The 19,993-nt window shown below is 52.6% G+C and overlaps 1 protein-coding gene across 2 annotated transcripts in view; it reads left to right on the top strand.

Annotated features, from left to right (window-relative positions):
- The window catches only part of LOXL2 (lysyl oxidase like 2), a 104,839-nt gene extending 85,763 nt beyond the window's left edge, over window positions 1-19,076 (top strand). For both annotated transcript variants that reach the window (XM_021074114.1, XM_021074115.1), the window contains 6 exons: window positions 420-582; window positions 4,158-4,401; window positions 11,129-11,244; window positions 12,692-12,828; window positions 17,236-17,347; window positions 18,137-19,076. In XM_021074114.1, coding sequence (XP_020929773.1) covers window positions 420-582; window positions 4,158-4,401; window positions 11,129-11,244; window positions 12,692-12,828; window positions 17,236-17,347; window positions 18,137-18,216 — 852 coding nt within the window. In that variant the 3' untranslated portion in view covers window positions 18,217-19,076. The remainder of the gene's footprint in view (window positions 1-419; window positions 583-4,157; window positions 4,402-11,128; window positions 11,245-12,691; window positions 12,829-17,235; window positions 17,348-18,136) is intronic.

The raw sequence follows: 19,993 nt of genomic DNA, 5'->3' as shown, positions 1-19,993 counted from the left end.
GAGATTTCATCTCTCTTGCCAATTCAGATTAATTGGTAGTGTCTTCCTGGAGCAGTGTGTTGAGAATGATCCTGAGAGCATATTCAGGCTTAGAGGAGAGTGCTGTGATTGATTAGTAATGTCTGCCTGGGCTCAGGATGAGGGAGTGGGCAGCGCCAGCCGCCAGTCTGACACAGGGCATTCAGCACAACCTCAGCTGTGCTTTCCAGAAAGGGGGAGTGGCAGAAGACAAGGGTGAGGGTCTCACTTGTGCTGCCACCAACAAAATGCATGACTGGGTAAGTGAATCTTTGTGCCTCAGCCATCTGAAAAATGGGATCATAAAGCCTGGGGATTTTGTGAGGCTGAAAGTTGATAGAATATGGGAAAGTGACAATTTAAGGTGATGTACTAGCCATTTCTTTTGTTGATTCATCCAGGAGACCTGGTATTGGCACGGAAATGCCCACAACAAGGTGGTCATGAGCGGGGTGAAGTGCTCAGGAACGGAGCTGTCCCTGGCGCACTGTCGCCACGACGGAGAGGACGTGGCCTGCCCCCAGGGTGGGGTGCAGTATGGGGCCGGAGTCGCCTGCTCAGAAAGTAAGAGCTCCTGGGGGATCGTAGCCCTCCCCCCCCCCCACCCCCTGCCAGGCTCCAGGAGGGGACCAGGGTCTCACTGGCTCTTCCTCGTAAGTCTCTGGGGTCTCTGCCATGAGCCGAGGGAAAGAGGAGAGCAGAGATGGATTCTTGTTAGGTGAAAAGCGTCGGGGAGTTCCCTTCGTGGAACAGCGGGAATGAATCCGCCTAGAAACCATGAGGTTGCAGGTTCGATCCGTGGCCTCACTCAGTGGGTCAGGGATCCGGTGTTGATGTGAGCTGTGGTATAGGTTGCAGGTCACAGGTCCCAGACGTGGCTCAGATCCTGCATGGCTGTGGCTGTGGTGTAGGTCAGCAGCTGCAGCTCCGGTTCAACCCCTATCCTGGGAACCTCCATATACTAAGGGTGCAGCCCTAAAAAGCAAAAAAAAAAAAAAAAAAAAGAGTCGAGGCCAAGTGTACCCCCACCCACAACCCTGGAATCTTGCCTGAGGACAGTGGAGAGGGAGGCAGGAAGGAGGACTTGGGAGCCTGGGGGTCAAAGGCAGGGTCACTGTAGATTATCTAAGCGGTGTCCGGTGTCTGGTGAATTAAGTGACTAAGAACTTTTTGTTTGTTTGTTTGTTTATGCTTTTTAGGAAAGCACACATGGCACATGGAAGTTCCCAGGCTAGGGGGTAGAATCGGAGCTGTATGTAGCTGCCAGCCTACGCCACAGCCACAGCAACGCCAGATCCAAGCTGTGTCTGCCACCTACACCACTCACAGCAATGCCGGGCCCCTTAATGCACTGAGTGAGGCCGGGGATCGAACCTTCATCCTCATGGATCTTCATTGGGTTCGTAACAAGCTGAACCACTACAGAAACTCCCTAATGTATTTCGATTTATTTAATTTAAAAATTTTTATTTTATAACTTGAATACTTCCTCAGAGCATGGTCCTAGATTAGCAGATGAAGCACTTGCTAAGTGCTTAGTGAGTGTGCACTTCCTTCTACCCTGCTCCATCCATCACTTCCTGTTGTCACACCCTGGGGGTGATCTGGCCTCCTGGAAACACCCTAGGAGTGGGAGCCACCTCCCAGTAACCATGGGGATTCAGAATGACCAGCTCCCTATGTCCCTTCCAAGCTAAGAGGACCCGTAACAGCCTTGTGGGCATGTTCCCCTCAGAATCCCCACCCCTCGCCTTACTAAATACTCCCTTGTGAATCTGGGAGGTGGGAGAGGCTGGAGTCTGGCCAGAGAACTCCAGAGCCGACCCTGCCTGCCACTTATTAGCTGATCCTGGGCAAAGTTAGTTAACTCCTAGGATCCACAGTCGTTGTTGTTCTTCCTAGGAACTGGAAATTAGAGGTGACAGCGATGACATGCACGTGCTTAAAAATTAGTGATGTGCTGTCGTTCGCCATCACAGAGGAACTAGGGGGAGGATTGCACTTGGACTCAGTCACATCAGTTCTCCCGTCAACCCCTTTTAGACCCACTCAGCATTTCCTAACCCTTGTCAGGCAGGACTCTCAACCCCGCTCGAGCTTCTCTGGGCAGGTGTCACTAGCTCTGACATCCTGTCTGAGAGAAGAGAGTGACCTCACCGCTACCAGCCCCTCAAGGGGAGAGAAGTGGTCTGGCCCTCATAGGAAACTTTTCTTGGCTTGGGAATTTATTTATGTGTATAATATACCATTTTTTTCCAAAAGGAAATGAAGATAATATAAACCCAAATCAAGTTCAAGGTAGCAGATGGGAGCCTTCCACTCCCTACCCCTCATCCCATCCTGTGCCCTTTAGCTGCCCTGCGGTTCCACACCCAGTTCTGGCAGGTGGAGTTGCTCTCTAGAGGCTGCCCGGCCTGAAAACCCCCTGGGCTCCATGTGTAGCCTGGGGGCGGAGGGGAGGGATGCCGACAAGAGGGGAGCGCTCCAGGCTCCAGTGAACTTGAGGGAAGCAAAGCCCACAGAGGCACTCACTTCAGAAACTTTACAAGCAAACTGTCAGAAAATAAAAGATGGGTTTTGTTGTAAATTATTCATATAAAACATTCTCGTGCATTGCAGTGCACTAGAAATATTCAATAGGATCTCACTTTTTTTTTTTTAGGGCCGCAGGTGTGGCATATGGAAGTTCCCAGATTAGGAGTCGAATCGGAGCTGCAGCTGCCGGCCTATGCCACAGCCACAGCAACGCTGGATTCCCAACCCACAGAGCAAAGCCAGGTATCGAACCCATGTCCTCATGGATACTAGTCAGGTTCATTTCTGCTGAGCCACAATGGGCACTCTCTAGAATCTCACTTTTAAAGGGAAACTTAAATCCTTTGGTAAAGAAGCTAATCCTTCTAATACAGTTGTTCAGTAAGCATCAGTGATTTTTTTTTTAGCACTTACCGTGTGCAACATCTAACTGAGTAAATCAAGCTCGTTTTAAAAGAGACATCTGGAGATCCCTTTCTGGCGCAGCAGAAACTAATTCGACTAGGAACCATGAGGTTGCAGCTTTGATCCCTGACCTTGCTCAGAGAGTTAAGGATCCAGCATTGCTGTGAGCTGTGGTGTAGGTCACAGACATGGCTCGTATCTGATGTGGCTGTGGCTGTGGCGTAGGCTGGCAGCTTTAGCTCCAATTGAACCCCTAGCCTGGGAACCTCCATGTGCCACAGGAGCGGCCTTAAAAAAGCAAACAAACAAACAAACAAAAAGATACCTAAGGAAACAGTGCAAGTGGAAACTGATATATCAGAGCCTTGAAAGTATGAAACCCTGCCCCCCCAACAATTTTACTTATAGAAATATATTCTAAAGAAATGATTAGAGTTATATATGAAGGTTTACTATAGGATGTTTATCACGGCTTTAACGGTGAAAAGTTCCAAGGAACCTGTGTATCTAAAAGTATGGGATGAGGTTATGAATTAAATATTATATAGCCATGAAATTGATATTGTATTGTATATTTATTAACAAGGAAATACGCCAAGATAGATTTTAAGAGAAACAGGATTAGCAGACTATAAATCTACAAACTGGGTGTTCCCTGGTGGCTCAGCAGGTTAAGGATCTGGCTTTGTCACTACCGTGGCTCAGGTCACTGCTGTGGTGCAGGTTCGATCCCAGGCCTGGAAACTTTTGCAAAAATAAATAAATTTAAAAATCTACAAACGTACACTGGGAAACATATTTGTATATTCCCAGAATACATTCCCAGAAGAATCAGACCAAGGTATTTAGAGTGTTCTGTCTCTGGGTAACGCAATTTCATGGTTATTGTTTGCTTTTTATTACGGAAAATCTCAAGCCACTCAGAAGGAGAGAGAAAAATATAATGAACCCTCCTGTACCCATTATCCAGACTGAACAACTGTCGACATCTTGCCCACGTGTACTGAGCTCTGCAGAGGCATCTGGGAGGACTCTCAGAGAAGCAGGAGGGAAGCAGGGGGTGGCGGTGGTGCTGGGCAGGGCTGCAGGCTAGTCCTAGCTCCCAGCTCCCAGCTCCCAGCTTGGGAGTCAGAAGGAACAAACTTGTGAAGCGGGGAGGGGTCTCCGGCCTGGTTTGAACCCCGTGTCTGCCCTCCCAGCCGCCCCAGACCTGGTCCTCAACGCAGAGATTGTGCAGCAGAGCACCTACCTGGAGGACCGGCCCATGTTCATGCTGCAGTGTGCCATGGAGGAGAACTGCCTCGCCGCCTCGGCCGCCCAGACCAACCCCACCACCGGCTACCGGAGGCTCCTGCGCTTCTCCTCCCAGATCCACAACAACGGCCAGTCCGACTTCCGACCCAAGAACGGCCGCCACGCGTGGATCTGGCATGACTGCCATAGGTGAGCCTCCCTGCCAGCGCCCCCAGCTGCCCCAGCCTGCAGGGCTCAGGGGGGATTCAGTATCACAGGGTCCCGTAGAGACCAGCCGAAGAGCCACATGGCCCTGGGAGCAGGGTTCTTCCTAGTTGGAGGGCGTCCCATCTGCCACGCTGGCTTCCACATTTGCTGACACTCCTCTGCTCCCCTCCCAGTGTCGCCGGCCCACTCGCCCTCCTTGAACCCATTCACTTTCTTGCCTCCATTGCCTCTAATGTTAGCAAACAAGCTTTGTTTTGAGAACCCAGCGGCTCTCCGTTGACCTTCTTCAGTCAATGGTTTTCAAGTGTGTCCACAGCAAATTCGTGCTCTGCGGGATGCTTGGGCTTCTGCAGTTGCTGGAGTCTGAGTTCGTGAAGAAATAATTTTTAGGATTTCCCATCGTGGCTCAGTGGTTAACGAACCCGACTAGTAACCATGAGGTTGTGGGTTCAATCCCTGGCCCCACTCAGTGGCTTAAGGATCCGGCGTTGCTATGAGCTGTGGCAGCTGCAGCTCTGATTCGACCCCTAGCCTGGAAACCTCCATATGCCACGGCTGTGGCCTTAAAAAGACAAAGGCAGGAGTTCCCGTCGTGGCGCAGTGGTTAACGAATCCGACTAGGAACCATGAGATTGCGGGTTCGGTCCCTGTCCTTGCTCAGTGGGTTAAGGATCCGGCGTTGCCGTGAGCTGTGGTGTAGGTTGCAGACGCAGGTCGGATCCCGCGTTGCTGTGGCTCTGGCGTAGGCCGGTGGCTACAGCTCCGATTCGACCCCTAGCCTGGGAACCTCCATATGCTGCGGGAGCGGCCCAAGAAATAGCAAAAAGCCAAAAAAAAAAAAAAGACAAAGGCAAAAAAAAAAGAGAAAGAAAAAGAATTTTTAAATCCTGGTATACGTGTTTAGTATCCCTAGGAAGACAGTGGGCATGGACACAAGAGTTCTAGATCTAGGAGTCCTGAGGCCTGGTCTGTCAGCCCAGCTGTGCCTCAAACCAGCTGCATGATGTCAGGCCAGCTGGGCCACATCAGCCGGGACCTCTCGTGTCCCTTCCAGACCCCAGTCTATGGCTCTGAGCCCAGTGCTATATAAATCCTGGACAAGAACTGAGTGAAAACCTAGAGCCAGTCCCAGCTGGAGCCAACAAAACCACCCAGCTTATCTTCCTGCCTCTCCCCTCTTTTCTTTCCCTTTTGCCTTGTTTCCTACCCTAATCCAGAACCCGCTGCCTCTGCTTGTTCTCATTTTCTCCTCAGACTTGAGCTGGGCAAGTGGAGGGAACAGAGTGAGCACGCTGCTGAAAATGAAGCGAGGGAGGGAGGGAGGCCCCTGCCATTCAACACAATAGCAGCCCCCCCATCCCCACCCCCAGGGGTCCACAGTGAGCAGCTGCCCTGTGCTCAGAATCCTGATCCTTACAAGAGCTTTTGCACTAGGTCCTACTTCCCTGAGTGAGGCCCGAGAGCTGGCAGCATCTGCCATCAGTGCTGAATCCAAGACCACTTTGCAGATTCGCATCCAAGTCTGCATGTTAATAGGGTCACCAGGGAACTGTGTGCACATGAAAATCTGAGAGGCCCCCGTCTGGCTGCCTCTCGGCGTCCTTCCAGCTCTAAAATTCAGTGCCCACTGTTAGGGGCATAAGAACTAACATTTATTGACCCCCTTCACGTGCCAGGGCAGGGAACCCTCATTTTCCTGGGTCAGGAAATGGAGGCTCAGGGTTCATGTGACTTGCCCAAGATGACACAAGAAGCTGGGGCCCTCCCTATCTGATTCCCAGGCTACTGTATGCATTCTTTCTGTTATCTCTGCCCAATCTTCATGAGAAATCTCTTGGGGGTGGGGAAATTCCCATTGTGGCTCATCGGGTTAAGGACCCAAGGTTGTTCCTATGAGGATTCAGGTTTGACCCCTGGCCTCGATCAGTGGGTTAAGGGTCCGGCATTGCCAAGAGCTGCGGTATAGGTCGCAGATACGGCTTGGGTCCAGCGTTGCTGTGACTCTGGCGTAGGCTGGCAGCTGCAGCTCTGATTCAGCCCCTAGCCTGGGAACCTCCATATGCTGTGGGTGCAGCCCTGAAAAGGAAAAAAAAAAATCTGTATTGGGCTGCTTCTTCATGTCATAACATATGGATAGGTCACATTTGAATCTGTTTTAGGATAGAGCTGTTCAACCCATTTCAAAAGAAAGGACTATGGTAGAATTTTGGGGTGCTACAATTTCTTCATATAGTCAAGGACTATGGTAGAATTTTGGGGTGCTACAATTTCTTCATATAGTCAACCCTTGAACAACATGGGTTTGAACTGCATGAATCCACTTATAGTGTTTTTTTCCCAATAAATATAGTACCTACATGTATTTTCATTTTACAGATTTTAAATTAACTCAGTGTGGGGAAAAGTTGGATTCCACACTATGTGGAATCAAAAGAACTAGGGTTTGAGGCCCAATTCTAGCCAAATGGTTGCAACTTCCTGCCCTGGAGGAGGTGAGTCATTTATCAGCTTCTTGGTTTCCGAGGCAGAGACAGCAGGAGGTGATTTTTAACTCTGTGGCGGTCAGCACCCCTAACCTCTGCATTGTTCAAAGGTCAGCTGTAATTACTATCGGTATGTCCTAAAGTCCTAATTAGCCAAAGATGTTTTGGTCCTTATATGGAAGCATGGAGGGAGTTCCTGCTGTGGCGCCCACCAAAGTGGGTTAAGGATCTGGCATTGCCACAGCTGTGACTTAGGTCGGGACTTGACTGCAGCTCAGATCTGATCCCTGGCCAGGGAACTCCATGTGCCTGGGTGGGGCGGGGCAGGGGCACAAAAAAGAAAAAGGAAGAAAAGGAACCACGGAGGTCTTTTACAGGGAGGAAGTCAGGGAGTAGAATTAAAGCCATGACATACGGGTGCCTGATTTCCTTCAGAAAGCACATGGGCAGAAACACTGGCCTGTGGGTCTCTAAGTAGAAGGTAATTGCATCTCTGCCCTGCATATGGCGCTCCACCCAGGCACCACGTGGTGGGAGTCTCCCGGTGACACAGGCCTGATCTCCAAAGAACAGTCCCTTCTCTAAGGATACACATGGCAACGTTCTGGAAGTGTTTCTTCTGAGCTGGAGCTCCAGGAACTTTGACACCCCGCACCCACCCCTCCAACCCCTGCTTTTCCTGAGTTCTGTTTTATTTCTTTGTTTACGGATGTTGCAATCAATGATTTGGGAGGGATGGCTGGGAAAGAACATCCTGGCTAAGCATATGTCCCTTCAGGGCTTGCCTTCCTGGACCTTGGCTGAGAACCTCTGACCAGAAGTCCCCAGGGAGTGTAAGAAGGCCTTCTCCAGGCTCTGTGGGAGGACCTTTCAACAGGACCCCTGGCCCCAAATCTCTGTCGGGTCCCTGTGGGAGTGTGATGAAAGCTGGCCCATCCTCCACTCCAAAAAGTCATTTCTAGATGGAACATCCTGTGTTGGCAGATTTACAGACACCGAAGGCCATCTGTGGGGCCGAGTTGAGAACCCCGGCTCAAATAAGTGTGAGCAGGAAGACTCTCCCTCCCGATGTAGTGGGTGCTGCAGTGAGGAACAGAGCTCTGTTCCTTGAAAGCACTAAGATGAAACACAGAGACTGACCCCCGGAGGAGTCTCCTTAACAACCAGACCTAGAGGGAAATGCCAGGAGCCCTGCTCTTTCATATTCATGGCCCTTGATGGATGGGGGTCCCCCTCCCGCTGAGCATCCTGCCTGGACCACTGCCGCCCTAGAACTCCGGAATCGCACGGTTAGAAGGCTGTCCTTCCTCTCATCCAGGTTACAGTCACCTCTGCCTAGTGTCTGATATTCTTCCCCCCCATAGACTTCTGAAATTTTTTTTTGCAAATCAGAGTTTCCCTAACTTTATCCCATGGCTCAGCCCCCCCCCCCCCACTTAGACCCCTGAAGCTCAGGACACTCAGCCTGAAGAGAGGAAATGTCCCCTGATCACCAGGAGGCACCCTCCTGCCTTCTCAGCAGCCCTGCTTTGTGTCTCCTGGGATGCTTGTATGGGTGGTGGAGGGGGGGCGCCCCTGGTTGCGGGAAATGTGGCCCCGGAGGTGATGTCCACATGCCCCCCAGACAGAAAGCATAGAGGCTCCCGCAGGGCAGCCAGCCAGAATCAGGAGGCTCCACACCAGCTGTTTCCTCCTGGTGTCTGCAGGGGAAAAACTGAAGAGTTGGGGGAAGACTCTTAAATCAAGTTTTCAGGAAACAGGGGGAGCGGGAGAAGGTCAGCCTTACAAGAGTCCGTCTGTGGACTCCGTCTGAATTTTGTTTAGACAACGGAACATAGCCTATTCCTCTTCAGTCTTTCCAGCCGGTAAACATGGTAACATAAACCCCTCTCTGAAAGATGCAGACATGTTTTAGGCAGTGAGTCAGACCTCATGTCTCATCATGCTCTCTCCAGAAGCCAAAATAGACTCGTTCAAAATCATCCCTTCAACAGCCACAAAACACGTCCTTGTGAATGGTCCTGTGGGCCTCTGGCTCAGCATCCTTTTACCCAGCAACATGAGTGACCTGGGAAAAGCCCAACTTAGGAACTTCTGACATTATTTTTAGCACAAGCCCAACACAGGAGGAAGGGAAAAGAGCCTCTAATTTCCTCTCTGCAGCCTGGCCTTTTAATCTCTCTCTTCCCCCTGTCCTCTCCTGCTCCTGTTCCAGCAAAGGGAACCTGAGACCAGCCACCTGAGGCTTGGGAGGCCAGGGAGCTGCTGTGGATCTGGGGATGATGGGAGCGATGGGAGCAGTGGTGCTGGTAATAAAATACGATGCCATCACTCCCAGGAGGGGTACAAGAATGAGCGGTGCCAGGTACCTAGTGCTCCTCAGTTACAAGCCCCAGATTTCAAGCAAGGAGGTATTTCTGTGATGTCTCCTAATCCATCCTTCCAGAAGCCCCCACAGGGGTCACGCTGTCATTCTGTCTTTCCTAAGGAGGGATCTCGGGTTGCACAGAAGCAAAACTCGCATTCTATTCCCCAAGGCTGGGTACCTTGTTCCTGGTTTTCCCCCATTTCCCAAATGTCCCTGTAATGACAGAGACAAGCACATTCAAATCTGTGCAGCCGCTTGTGATTGCATATAGCAGCTTAGGATGGGCCTGGCTACCAAGAGCCTCAGCCTGTTTCCCTTATTTATTCTGCACCAAACACAGGCCTTCCCAAGGATCTGCATCTGTTCTCATCTCCCCTCAAGGTATGAGTTGGGACACTGTTAAGGAAACACTCCAGCAGAGGAGTTCCTGTTGTGGCACAGAGGAAACGAATCTAACTAGTATCCATGAGGACATAGGTTCGATCTCTGGCCTCACTCAGTGGGTTAAAGATTCAGCTTTGCGTGAGCTGTGGTGTAGGTCACAGATGCGGCTCGATCCCTGTTGCTATGGCTGTGGTATAGGCGGGCAGCTGCAGCTCTGACTGATTTGACCCTTAGCCTGGGAACCTCCATATGCTGCAGGTGCAACCTTAAAAAAAAAAGCAAAGAAAAAAACAAAAGAAAACATTCAGCTGAGGCAAGAGGCACCGGAGTGCACAAGCGTCCCCCTCTGCTCCTTCTTGGGCCCGCATGATGCACCTGCCACCCTCTCTTGCGCGCTGGGCAGGAAACCCTCTCTCCCCTCCTTTTTATTTGCTCAATGTCACCTGCTTCGGTACACGGGTGCCTTTCCCACACCTCCTCCCCTCTTCAACCTCTCTCCCTCCGCACCATATTCCCACCTTAAAAAGTCTTCAGGAGTTCCCCTCGTGGCTCAGCAGAAACTAATCTGAAGAGTATCCATGAGGACGCAGGTTCGATTCCTGATCTTGCTCAGAGGGTTAAGGATCTGGCGTTGCTGTGAGCTGTGGTGTAGACCAGCGGCTACAGCTCCAATTCGACCCCTCGCCTGGGAACCTCCATATGTGTGGGTGCAGCCCTAAAAAGACGAAAAAAAAAAGTCTTCAAAAGACATCAAAGATGGAGTTCCCATTGTGGCTCAGTGGGTTAAGAACCTGACATAGTGTCTATGAGGAGGCAGGTTTGATCCCTGGCCTCATTCAGTGGGTTAAGGATCTGGCATTGCCACGAGCTTCGGTGTAGGCACATGTGGCTCAGATCTGGTGTTGCTGTGGCTGTGGCACATGCCTTTGGCTGCGGCTCCAGTTCAGCCCCTAGCTGGGAACTTGGCATGTGCCACAAGTGCGACCCTCAAAAGAAAGAGGAGAAAAAGACATCAAAGAGGGACTGACATTCACCTGCAGAAAGTGTACCACGTAGGAGCAGTGGCTGTGGCAGCCACCTGAGGGCTCAGGAAGGTACTGCACGCATCTACTTTAAAAAATCCTAATTTATTGACCTTATTGATGCCAGCCCCGTGCTCATCAGTTTCCCTCGCACGTTCCCACGACAGCCCGTGTGTGAGGCATCATTATTCCCGTTTAGCTGACAAGAGACCTGAGGACTGGGAAGGGGAGCAGGCTGTCCCCCTCCAGAGCCCATGGAAGCCCTGTGGTCCCCGACTTCGCCTCCATCCCCCCTTCCCTTTGTGCCCCATGACCCGCTCCTCTCCCACCTGGGTCACTCTAGACCACACTGCTCTGCCCAAGGTGTACCCAGAGGGAAATGGCCAGCTGGGCTGGCAGGCAGCAATCACTCCAGAAACTGATTTCCAGCCCCCCTCTGTCTCACCCCCCAGGCACTACCACAGCATGGAGGTGTTCACCCACTACGACCTGCTAAACCTCAATGGGACCAAGGTGGCAGAGGGCCACAAGGCCAGCTTCTGCTTGGAGGACACGGAATGTGAAGGAGGTATCTGTGGGGGGGGGTTGGGAAGCTTGAGGGGGACGCAGATGCTCCTGTGGCTGTGCTCACCCAGCCCAGAGCCCAGGCCTGGCTCGGGACTCTGTCACCCTGGCCACCAAGGACTTTTCCCTCTGGGGACCATTCCCACTGGGAACCCCATGGCGAGAGCATGGGGCCTGGGCAGTGGGCAGGCCGGCCCATCAAGGCACGTGGTTGCCCAGAGTTAGACCAGAGAGCACTGGCAGGTCCACACGTTTTCCCGGGTAAGGCCCAAAGCCTCGGTCCCCTCCCACTCTGGCTGCCCAGCCTTTCTCTCTGTGCCCCAACACCAAGTGCCCCTGCACCACAGGCACTTACCCTCAAGGTCAAGCTCACACCCTCTCCCCACCCCGCCCCCTTGACGTTTTCAGACTCTCTCAACTGCCCCAGGCGGAGGCATCACTTGCTCACGCCCCTCACTGCCGCCACACCTACACCGTGACCACCTGTGGGCACAGCTGCCAACCTGACATGGCCAGGGTCTCTGAGAGGGGACACTTGACCTTATCAGGATGGCCAGGCTTAGGGTGGTGTCCAGATGTGGCTGTTTCTCAATAAATGGGTGCAAATTGTTAGCTGTTGACGTGGCCCCTGGCATGCCATGGAATCACACAGCAGATGGGTCTGGGGCACCTACCATGTGCCAGACAATAGGCTGACCCAGGAGTCAGAGAGACAAGCCAGACGGAGCGCACATCCAGAGCAGATTCCCTAGAGGGAGACAAGACCCCTGCATCGGGCTCAGCAGTAAACACCCAGACTTACCAGATAGGCACATGCTCTTCATTCCCAGGCTGATGTTCCTTAGAAAGGCAAGGGTGGGAGTTCCCGTTGTGGTGCAGCAGGTTAAGAACACGACTAGTACCCGTGAGGACTTGGGTTCGATCCCTGGCCTCAATCAATGGAGTAGGTTAAGGATTCGTTATTGCCGTGAGCTGTGGTGTAGGTCACAGGTGCAGCTTGGATCAGGCATTGGTGTGGCTGTGGCGTAGGCCTGCAATTACCGCTCCTATTCCACCCCTAGCCTGGGAACTTCCATATGCCGCAACTGAGGCCCTTAAAAAAAAATAAAATAAAAATAAAACGAGAAAAGAAAGGTGAGGGTAGGCCAGAGTAGCCAGGGAAGGCTTTGTGGAGGAGGGGGCCCGAAGGGAGCAGTGGGATGTGGGTAGGGAGTCCAGGGAGGGAATGCAATGAAAGGAGAGCACAGAGCAGGCTCTGAGCCCAGGTGAAGCAGAGGATGAGGGCTTGGGGGGAAGGAGAGATGTTGAGGGTGGAGTTTGGGGATGTCACTCACCCGGCAGAGCTGCTCAGGGCCCTTAGTGGGGAGGGTGTCACAATGACAGAGGAAGCCTCTGCGGGCAGTGGGGCCATGGGCGCCTGGTGACAGGCTTTCCTCTGCCCCTGCCTACAGACATCCAGAAAAGTTATGAGTGTGCCAACTTCGGCGAGCAGGGCATCACCATGGGCTGCTGGGACATGTACCGCCATGACATTGACTGCCAGTGGGTTGACATCACAGACGTGCCTCCTGGAGACTACCTGTTCCAGGTAAGGGGTGGGAGAAGGAGCTCCAGGCCTCTGCTGATGGGGGGAGGGCTCTCTGCCTTAGCGAGGGGGAGGCAGCCTCCTTGCTGATGGTACCCAGACGGAAAACACAGGAATGGGCGCCAGGCTGTCTAAAGTGCAGGAGCCTTGCACCCAGACACTGTCACGGTCACCCAGGTAACCCAGGTATGCGAGGCATACAGACTCCCTGAGACATCAGTTCCGTTAACACCTGGTGCTTACAAATCAAGATGCACCTGCATCTTGGTCCTCAGGCCAGCACTTTGTGCCACCCTCTAAGGCAACCTACACTTCTTGTGTCCTTTGGAGCTATAGTCTCACCTCTGCCCCGATTTCTCCCAGGGTCCTTATCCTGCCTTGGTCTGTGCTGTCAAGGATGAAAGCAAGCACACAAAGAGCCATTTACTCACAAGTGTTTGTGACTTACCTCTCCCAGAAATGTTTGCCTCACAGAAGAGGATCTGCAGGGAGGACAATTTTCAATGCAAAGAAATGAATCTATAATGGTAGAATGTCAGGCACTAGAGACAGTGATTGTGTGGGGACTTCCCAGGGTTCCACATACTCTGTCCAGGAGGAAGGGCGACCCTGGGGAGGAACTAAGAGGCTTTGGCCTCCCACTTTCCTGCAGATAGCTGCATGCCTCAGCCAGGGCCCTGACTGGTGGGGAGCCAAGGGGCACCATATCCTGTGGAGACTTCGTTTCACCTTCTCATTTTTCCCACATCCTCACCCATCTTGCTTTCCAGCTTGACGTTTGGGTGGCAGAGTGGGCCACCAAAAGTGTGTCATTCTGCCTTGTCATTCTGCTCCTAAGGGAGCATTCAGCCAGCCCAGGGCCTGGCCATGGTCCCCCACCCTACAGACACTCCTGGGAGGAACTGCCACCTGCAGGGAAGTAACCACAGAGGGGCTTTGAAAGTTTCCCTGGGCAGTTTCAGAGGCTGGAAAGCAGACAGCCAAGAGCTTTTCCACCCACGAGCCCAGAACCGCAGACTCAGGGAGGCCCAAGCAAAGAGCAGTGTGCTCTTTCTTTTAAAAACTTAATATCCGTGTCTCTGTACACATACGCCGTGCGGGGTGGCTGATGTTTGAGGTTTTCTATCACTTTGCTGGGTGAACCTGTAAATTCTGACCATGCCATCTCCTCGAGAACTATGGCTTGGAGTTCCCATTGTGGCTCAGCAGTACCCCGCAAGTATCCATAAGGACTCGAATTCGACCCCTGGCCTTGCTCAGCGGGTTAAGGATCTGGTGTGGCTGTGAGCTGCGATGTAGGTCACAGACACAGCTTGGATCTGGCGTGGCCGTGGCTGTGGTGTAGGCCGGTAGCTGTAGCTCTGATCAACCCCTAGCCTGAGGACTTCCATATGCCTCAGGTTTGGCCCTAAAGAGACCAAAAAAAAAAAAAAAAAAAAAAAAAGAAAAGAAAAGAAGAAAAGAACTATGGCTCATGGAAGGTCAGTGGCAGGCCAGACCCTGCCTTCCCCCTGTGAACACACTGTCTCATGTAACCCCCAGGGAAGGGCTGTACCATCACCCTCAGTTCATCGCCAGGCAAACCTAGGTCACATCGACTCTGTATTCTATGTTCTTGACCCTTAAACCATAGTTAGCACATTAACTTCTTATGGGCACGTTCGTGGGAAAGAATATTTCCCTTGATACAGACATGGAGCTCTAGACGTGTGAAAGCCCTGGCCTGGGAGTCACTGGCCCTCTCCACTCCCACATGGACCCAAGCGCAGGCGCCAGGAATGCTGCACAGGCAGGAGAAAGCCGGGCCAAGGAGGGAGTGGCGTTCCAGCCAGAGGGGCCTGTGCACAGAGGCTCAGAGGCAGGGCCCAATGTGTTACTAGGACCCTGGTTCTCACCACTGCCTGGATCCACAGCAGATGTTTTTGTTGGTTTGTTTCAACACAAGACAGCTACTGCCACTTCATTTATTTATCTTATTTATATCTTTTAAAAATCTATTTTAATGTATGTATGTATTTATTTATTATCTTTTTAGGGCCACAGCCACAGCATATGGAAGTTCCCAGGCTAGGGGTCAAATTGGAGCTGCAGCTTGCCAGCCTACACCACAGCAACACAGAATCCTTAACCCACTGAGTGAGGCCAGGATCGAACCCACGCCCTCATGGATACTAGTTGGATTTGTTACTGCTGAGCCACCATGGGAACTCCTTATTTTTTTAATCCTGTATAGCCGATTCACAATATCCCATAAATTTCAGATGAACAACATAGTGATTCAAAATTTTTCTAGATTATAATCCATTTATGGTTACTGTAAACTGTTGTCTGTATTCCCTGTGCTGTACCATATATCCTTATAGCTTTTTTGTTTTAGTTAATGTATTTATTTATTTATTTATGGCCACACCCATGGCATATGGAAGTTCCCAGGCTAGGGGTTGAATCAGAGCTGCAGCTGCCAGCCTACACCACACCCACAGCAACACCGGATCTGAGCCACATCTGTGACCTATGCCACCCCTTGCAGGATCAAATCTGAGCCAGAGCTGTGAAGCTTATTTATTTTATACAGAGTAGTTTGTACCTTTATTCCCATACCCCTATCTTGCTCCTCCCCCGTTCCCTCTCCCTACTGGTAACCACTAGCTTTTCTCTATATCTGAGTCTATTTCTTTTTTGTTATATTCACTAGTGTATTTCATTTTTTAGATTCCACATATGTGATAACCCAACAGTATTTGTCTTTCTCTAACTTATTTCACTAAGCATAATACCCTCTAGTCCATCCATGTTGTCACGAATGGCAACGTTTCATTCTTTTTTACGGCTGAGTAATATTCTATTCCTGTGTGTGTGTGTGTGTGTGTGTGTGTGAGAGAGAGAGAGAGAGAGAGAGAGAGAGAGAGAGAGAGAGATCTTCTTTATCTATTCATCTGTGATGGACACTTAGGTTGCTTCCACATCTTGGTTATTGTAAACCACTATCCTCTTGGGTAAGGTGCTAAAGCCACTACCCACAGATCCTCAGGGGATGTAGACGTGTACATACAAGAGTTTGGTGGAATTGGGAGACCATCGTTCAGCCCCAGCCCGCCCAGTGGAACAGACCCTGACAGCCCCCGCTGCCCTTACGAGCACCCATCAGGGACACCTGGGTGGGCTCCCCCAGGGGTGGGGCTGCTTGCTGTGGGTGAAGGGCTTCCTGAGCTTCAGTGGGTAGGTGGCTCTGCCCAGGGCTGTGAGCCAGGCATGGCCTCGGGCAGGGGACAGCTAAGCTTGTCGGGTGGAAGAGACATCAAAGAAAAGTCAGATCACCCCAAGCAGGACATTTCCCAGTCTTCGCTGAGAGACAGTCACTGGGAGGACACAGGCTAGGGCCCCCAGAGGGCCAGAGGCCCCCACTGGTCTGTTCCCACAGCAGCTCTGGCAGCCCCAGCCAGCCTGCTAAAGGGTCACGCCCAGGCCCTTCTGGGGGGAAAGGTCTGAGAGCCCCAAACCTAGCCAGCTGCCCCCCAACACACACACCCATCTAGGGCAGCTCTGCCCCCACCCCTTGCCTCCCCGGGGTCTCAGCCCTTCCGAGCGGAGCAGGACCCTCCAGGGAAGGTCTCATTTGTGTTCTCAGGCCCGGGTCCTGTCTCCTCACCCTCCCCTCCCCTCCTTCTCTTCTGGGTTCCTCATCCCAAATCTCCCGTATCTGTCCACTCACAGAAGCCCCCTCAAAATAATGATCCTTTGTGCTCCCACTTCTTTGGGCCACACCCTCTTACCTGGGGTGATGCAGAGGAGGAGGGGCAGCCCCCCAGAGTCCAGGCTCTGCACTGGGAGCAGGAAGGGCTTAGGGACCCCCCCAGAGCAAACCAAGGCCTGGAGAGCAGAAGGGACATGTCCAGTGTCACACCATGGGGAGTAGTGTCGTCTCCAGCGCCCAGGGCAGCCCTCCTCCAACTCCCCACAGTGTCCAGTCCTTGTCCCCCCATCTCAGCACGTCCTGCTCCCCAGCTCCCTTCCGGCTCCTTCAGCAGCTGTTCTGTGGCCTCCAGAGGCCCCAGCTCCTGCCTCTGGACAAACCTCAAACCTCCCAGGGCACCCAGGAGAGAGGGTGACCCCTTTTTTGGAGGCTTACTCTTGATAAGGCTGTGTGTGTGTGTGTGTGCGCACGCGCGCGTGTGTGAATGACACCAAGACAGACAGAGGTGCGTGGCGGCCTCCCCCTCTGCCTCCCCGCCCTCACCTCCAGCCAGTCCTGCCCTGGCTGCTCTGGGAGCACCGCCCTTGCCAAGCTTGCTCCTTCCCTGAGGTCAGTCCTGCCAGAAAGGCGGGCCTGGTCTCAGCATCTCCACTGGGCGTGGGATGGAGGGCAGCTGAGGCAGGACCCCCCCCCCACTGGACCTGACTCGTCCCCAGGTTGTCATTAACCCCAACTACGAGGTGGCAGAGTCTGACTACACCAACAACATCATGAAGTGCAGGACCCGCTACGACGGCCACCGCATCTGGATGTACAACTGCCACATAGGTAAGGCACTGGGGCCTCCTGGGAAGCACAGCACCCCCAGGGTGGGCCCCCTCAGGCCTGCCAGCCCCCCCCCGGAATCCCCGACCCCCAGCCCGCAGCCTACCTCCAGGAGACAGGCAGGAGCCTGTCATTTTCTCAAGAAACCAGAGCAGCTTCCTAATTTGGGTTAGAAACCTCAGGGCAAGGGACCAGCCACGCATCTCCACACACAGGAAGGACGTACTAGACACACAGGCCTGGATGGAGACGGGCTTTTCACAGCCAGCTCTGGTTAAGGAGGAGGGCCGTACAGAAATGGGTGGCCCGGTGCAGACCCCAGAGCTATTTAAGGACTGAGGCCACCAGCTCATTATGCATGAGACCTCAAAAATGTGGGCGTCAGCAATTTGTGGGCTCTGTGTATCATTTTCCCGTTGAGAGCTAGAAGCTGGTCCACCCCTGTGGCTTCTGGTTGCCAATAAAAGAAAGAAGCCTTTCCTTGTACTTCGTATGTGCAACCTGGGTTACAAAAGGGGAGGCTGGGCTTTCTCTCCTGCAGGAAAGTGAGGGCCTCGCTCTCGGTGCAGGCAGAAGCTAAAAGCACTAGATTTAGTCACTACCTTGCTCCACTTTGACAGAGCACCTAACATGTACCTGGCTCTGGAGATGACCAGCACCTGTCACGGCCCTAGTGGCATCACAGGAAGGTGGCCCCACTGGTCACCTGGGGAAGGCAGTGGGTGGCTCCAGGCTCCTGGCGAGGCCTGAGCCTACAGTTTGCCAAACTCTCTCCCTATGGCCTCCCCTCAGGTGGTTCCTTCAGCGAAGAGACAGAGAAAAAGTTTGAACACTTCAGTGGACTCATAAATAACCAGCTCACCTCGCGGTAAAGGAGCCATGTGGTCGCTCCCTGGCTTCAGGCCGCAGGGCGTCTTCCCCAACAACTGCAGCCTGCCCGGCTCCCTTCACCCAGCCCGTCTCGACCCCCTGCAGCCACAGCCAAGCTCAGGAGGACAACGAGGAAGGCGTGTTCCTTACGCAGCCTGGGAAGGCCTCTGGGGGTGGGGCTTGTCCACAGGGCTGTGGGAGCAGCGCCAACCAAGAGTCATCTTTCCAGGGCCGCAGGTGCACAGGCTGTCACCAACCTGTCCCATCCCAAACACGTCCACTCCCAGTCTGACACCATGCACTCAGCTCACCCCAGGTAACATGGGGTCATTTTCTTCTCAGTTACACGTTGGCAACCTGAGTTATCAAACCAAGGAGGTCAGGCTGAACCCAGTTTCTCCACCTCTTAGGTCATTTCCAGCCAACCTGAATACCTAGACTTCTCTTCCAACTAAACCAACTGCCTCTACTCTGTTCTATTCTATCGACACATATAAATAATGCTGCCACGCGTCTTCTGATTCGGTGAGCTCAGAGTTGGTGCTTCTCTTTCCCCCAGCCCCCCACACCCCTGCATCCTCTCGTTTTTCAAGATACTATTATTACCTTTTCACAGACTTTGAAACACCAGGTAACTTAGTGGCATTTAATATTGGGCATCTGGGCCTTTGAAAGCATAGCTCAAAAGAAAACCCAACCCACCTGTGTAAGTGACTCATCTTTCTGTCCTTCCAGTGCTGTGGGTAATTGATTCAGCGGTGCTATAACCAGGGTCCTGGGTGATGAGGACACTCACCCATCGCCATGTGTCATCACAGACACTTTACATACTTGAAACTTGGAATAAAAGATTTACAACCTGCATGTGTGTTTCATTTGGGCCTCTGCACCCAGCCACTGAACAGTAAGTTTCCTTCCCTTAGTTAGCAGTCAGGGAGCTTTGCACCCTTACAGGTTCTCATCTGCACAGATGTGGGTTCCTGGGCCCCTCCCATCCAGCATGGCCAAAGGGGCCTCCTTCAAAACCCACCGCGAAGGAGAAGCAACTCCTGCCCAGAGCAACAGTCTAGGAAATGAGGAAAATCAACAAATACAGGACTCAACATTTCATCAGCTCTTGTTTTTTTGTGAAATGTGTTAGGGGCACAGCCTGGTGAGGACCAGATGGGACATTTAGACTCAAGTCTCAGGAGGCGTCCCCAAAGGGCCATGCCTGCACTGGGCTCTGGGGGAGGGTGATGGAGCAGAGCATAGCCCGTGTTCTTCCCCAGGAGCGGTGAGGTGGATGCCAAGCCAGCGGCTGTCCCCAAGGCCCGGGGCTCCCACTGTCACAGCTCAGCAAGTCAGAGGGGATCAAGAGGACCTCGGAACACCCGAGTTGGGCCACTTAGCACCAACTCTACTCAAACCAGAAAGATGAGTCCACCAGGACCCTGTCCCCACAAAGGGCCTCCCACCTCTTCCTATGAGGGGAGAGAACTCAGCAGGCATCTCAGAGTTCACCTCTTAGTTGGTTCATGTTTATTTCTGCAAGGACCCAGTGGGACTCGCACAAAAGGCAGCACTAGGACCAGACAAGAGGGTCAGGGCCAATAGCCCACAGCTGCTCTGGGGGAGGCTGGGCAGGTGTGGTAACAGGGGTTAACCCCCTCCCCCCCAAAAAAAACAGGCAGGCTCTATGCAAAGATGCCTTCAAGGCCCAGTTCTCCAGCAGCCACAGGTCTCAAATGGAAGGCAAACAGCTCCCCCTAGTGTCCTAGGCAGACCATCACATTTTGA

This window comes from Sus scrofa, chromosome 14, assembly GCF_000003025.6.
Source record: "Sus scrofa isolate TJ Tabasco breed Duroc chromosome 14, Sscrofa11.1, whole genome shotgun sequence".
NCBI classification, from domain to species: Eukaryota; Metazoa; Chordata; class Mammalia; order Artiodactyla; family Suidae; genus Sus; species Sus scrofa.
The sequence above is the reverse complement of the archived record's forward strand: the minus strand, read 5'-3'. Positions and strand labels throughout refer to the sequence as shown.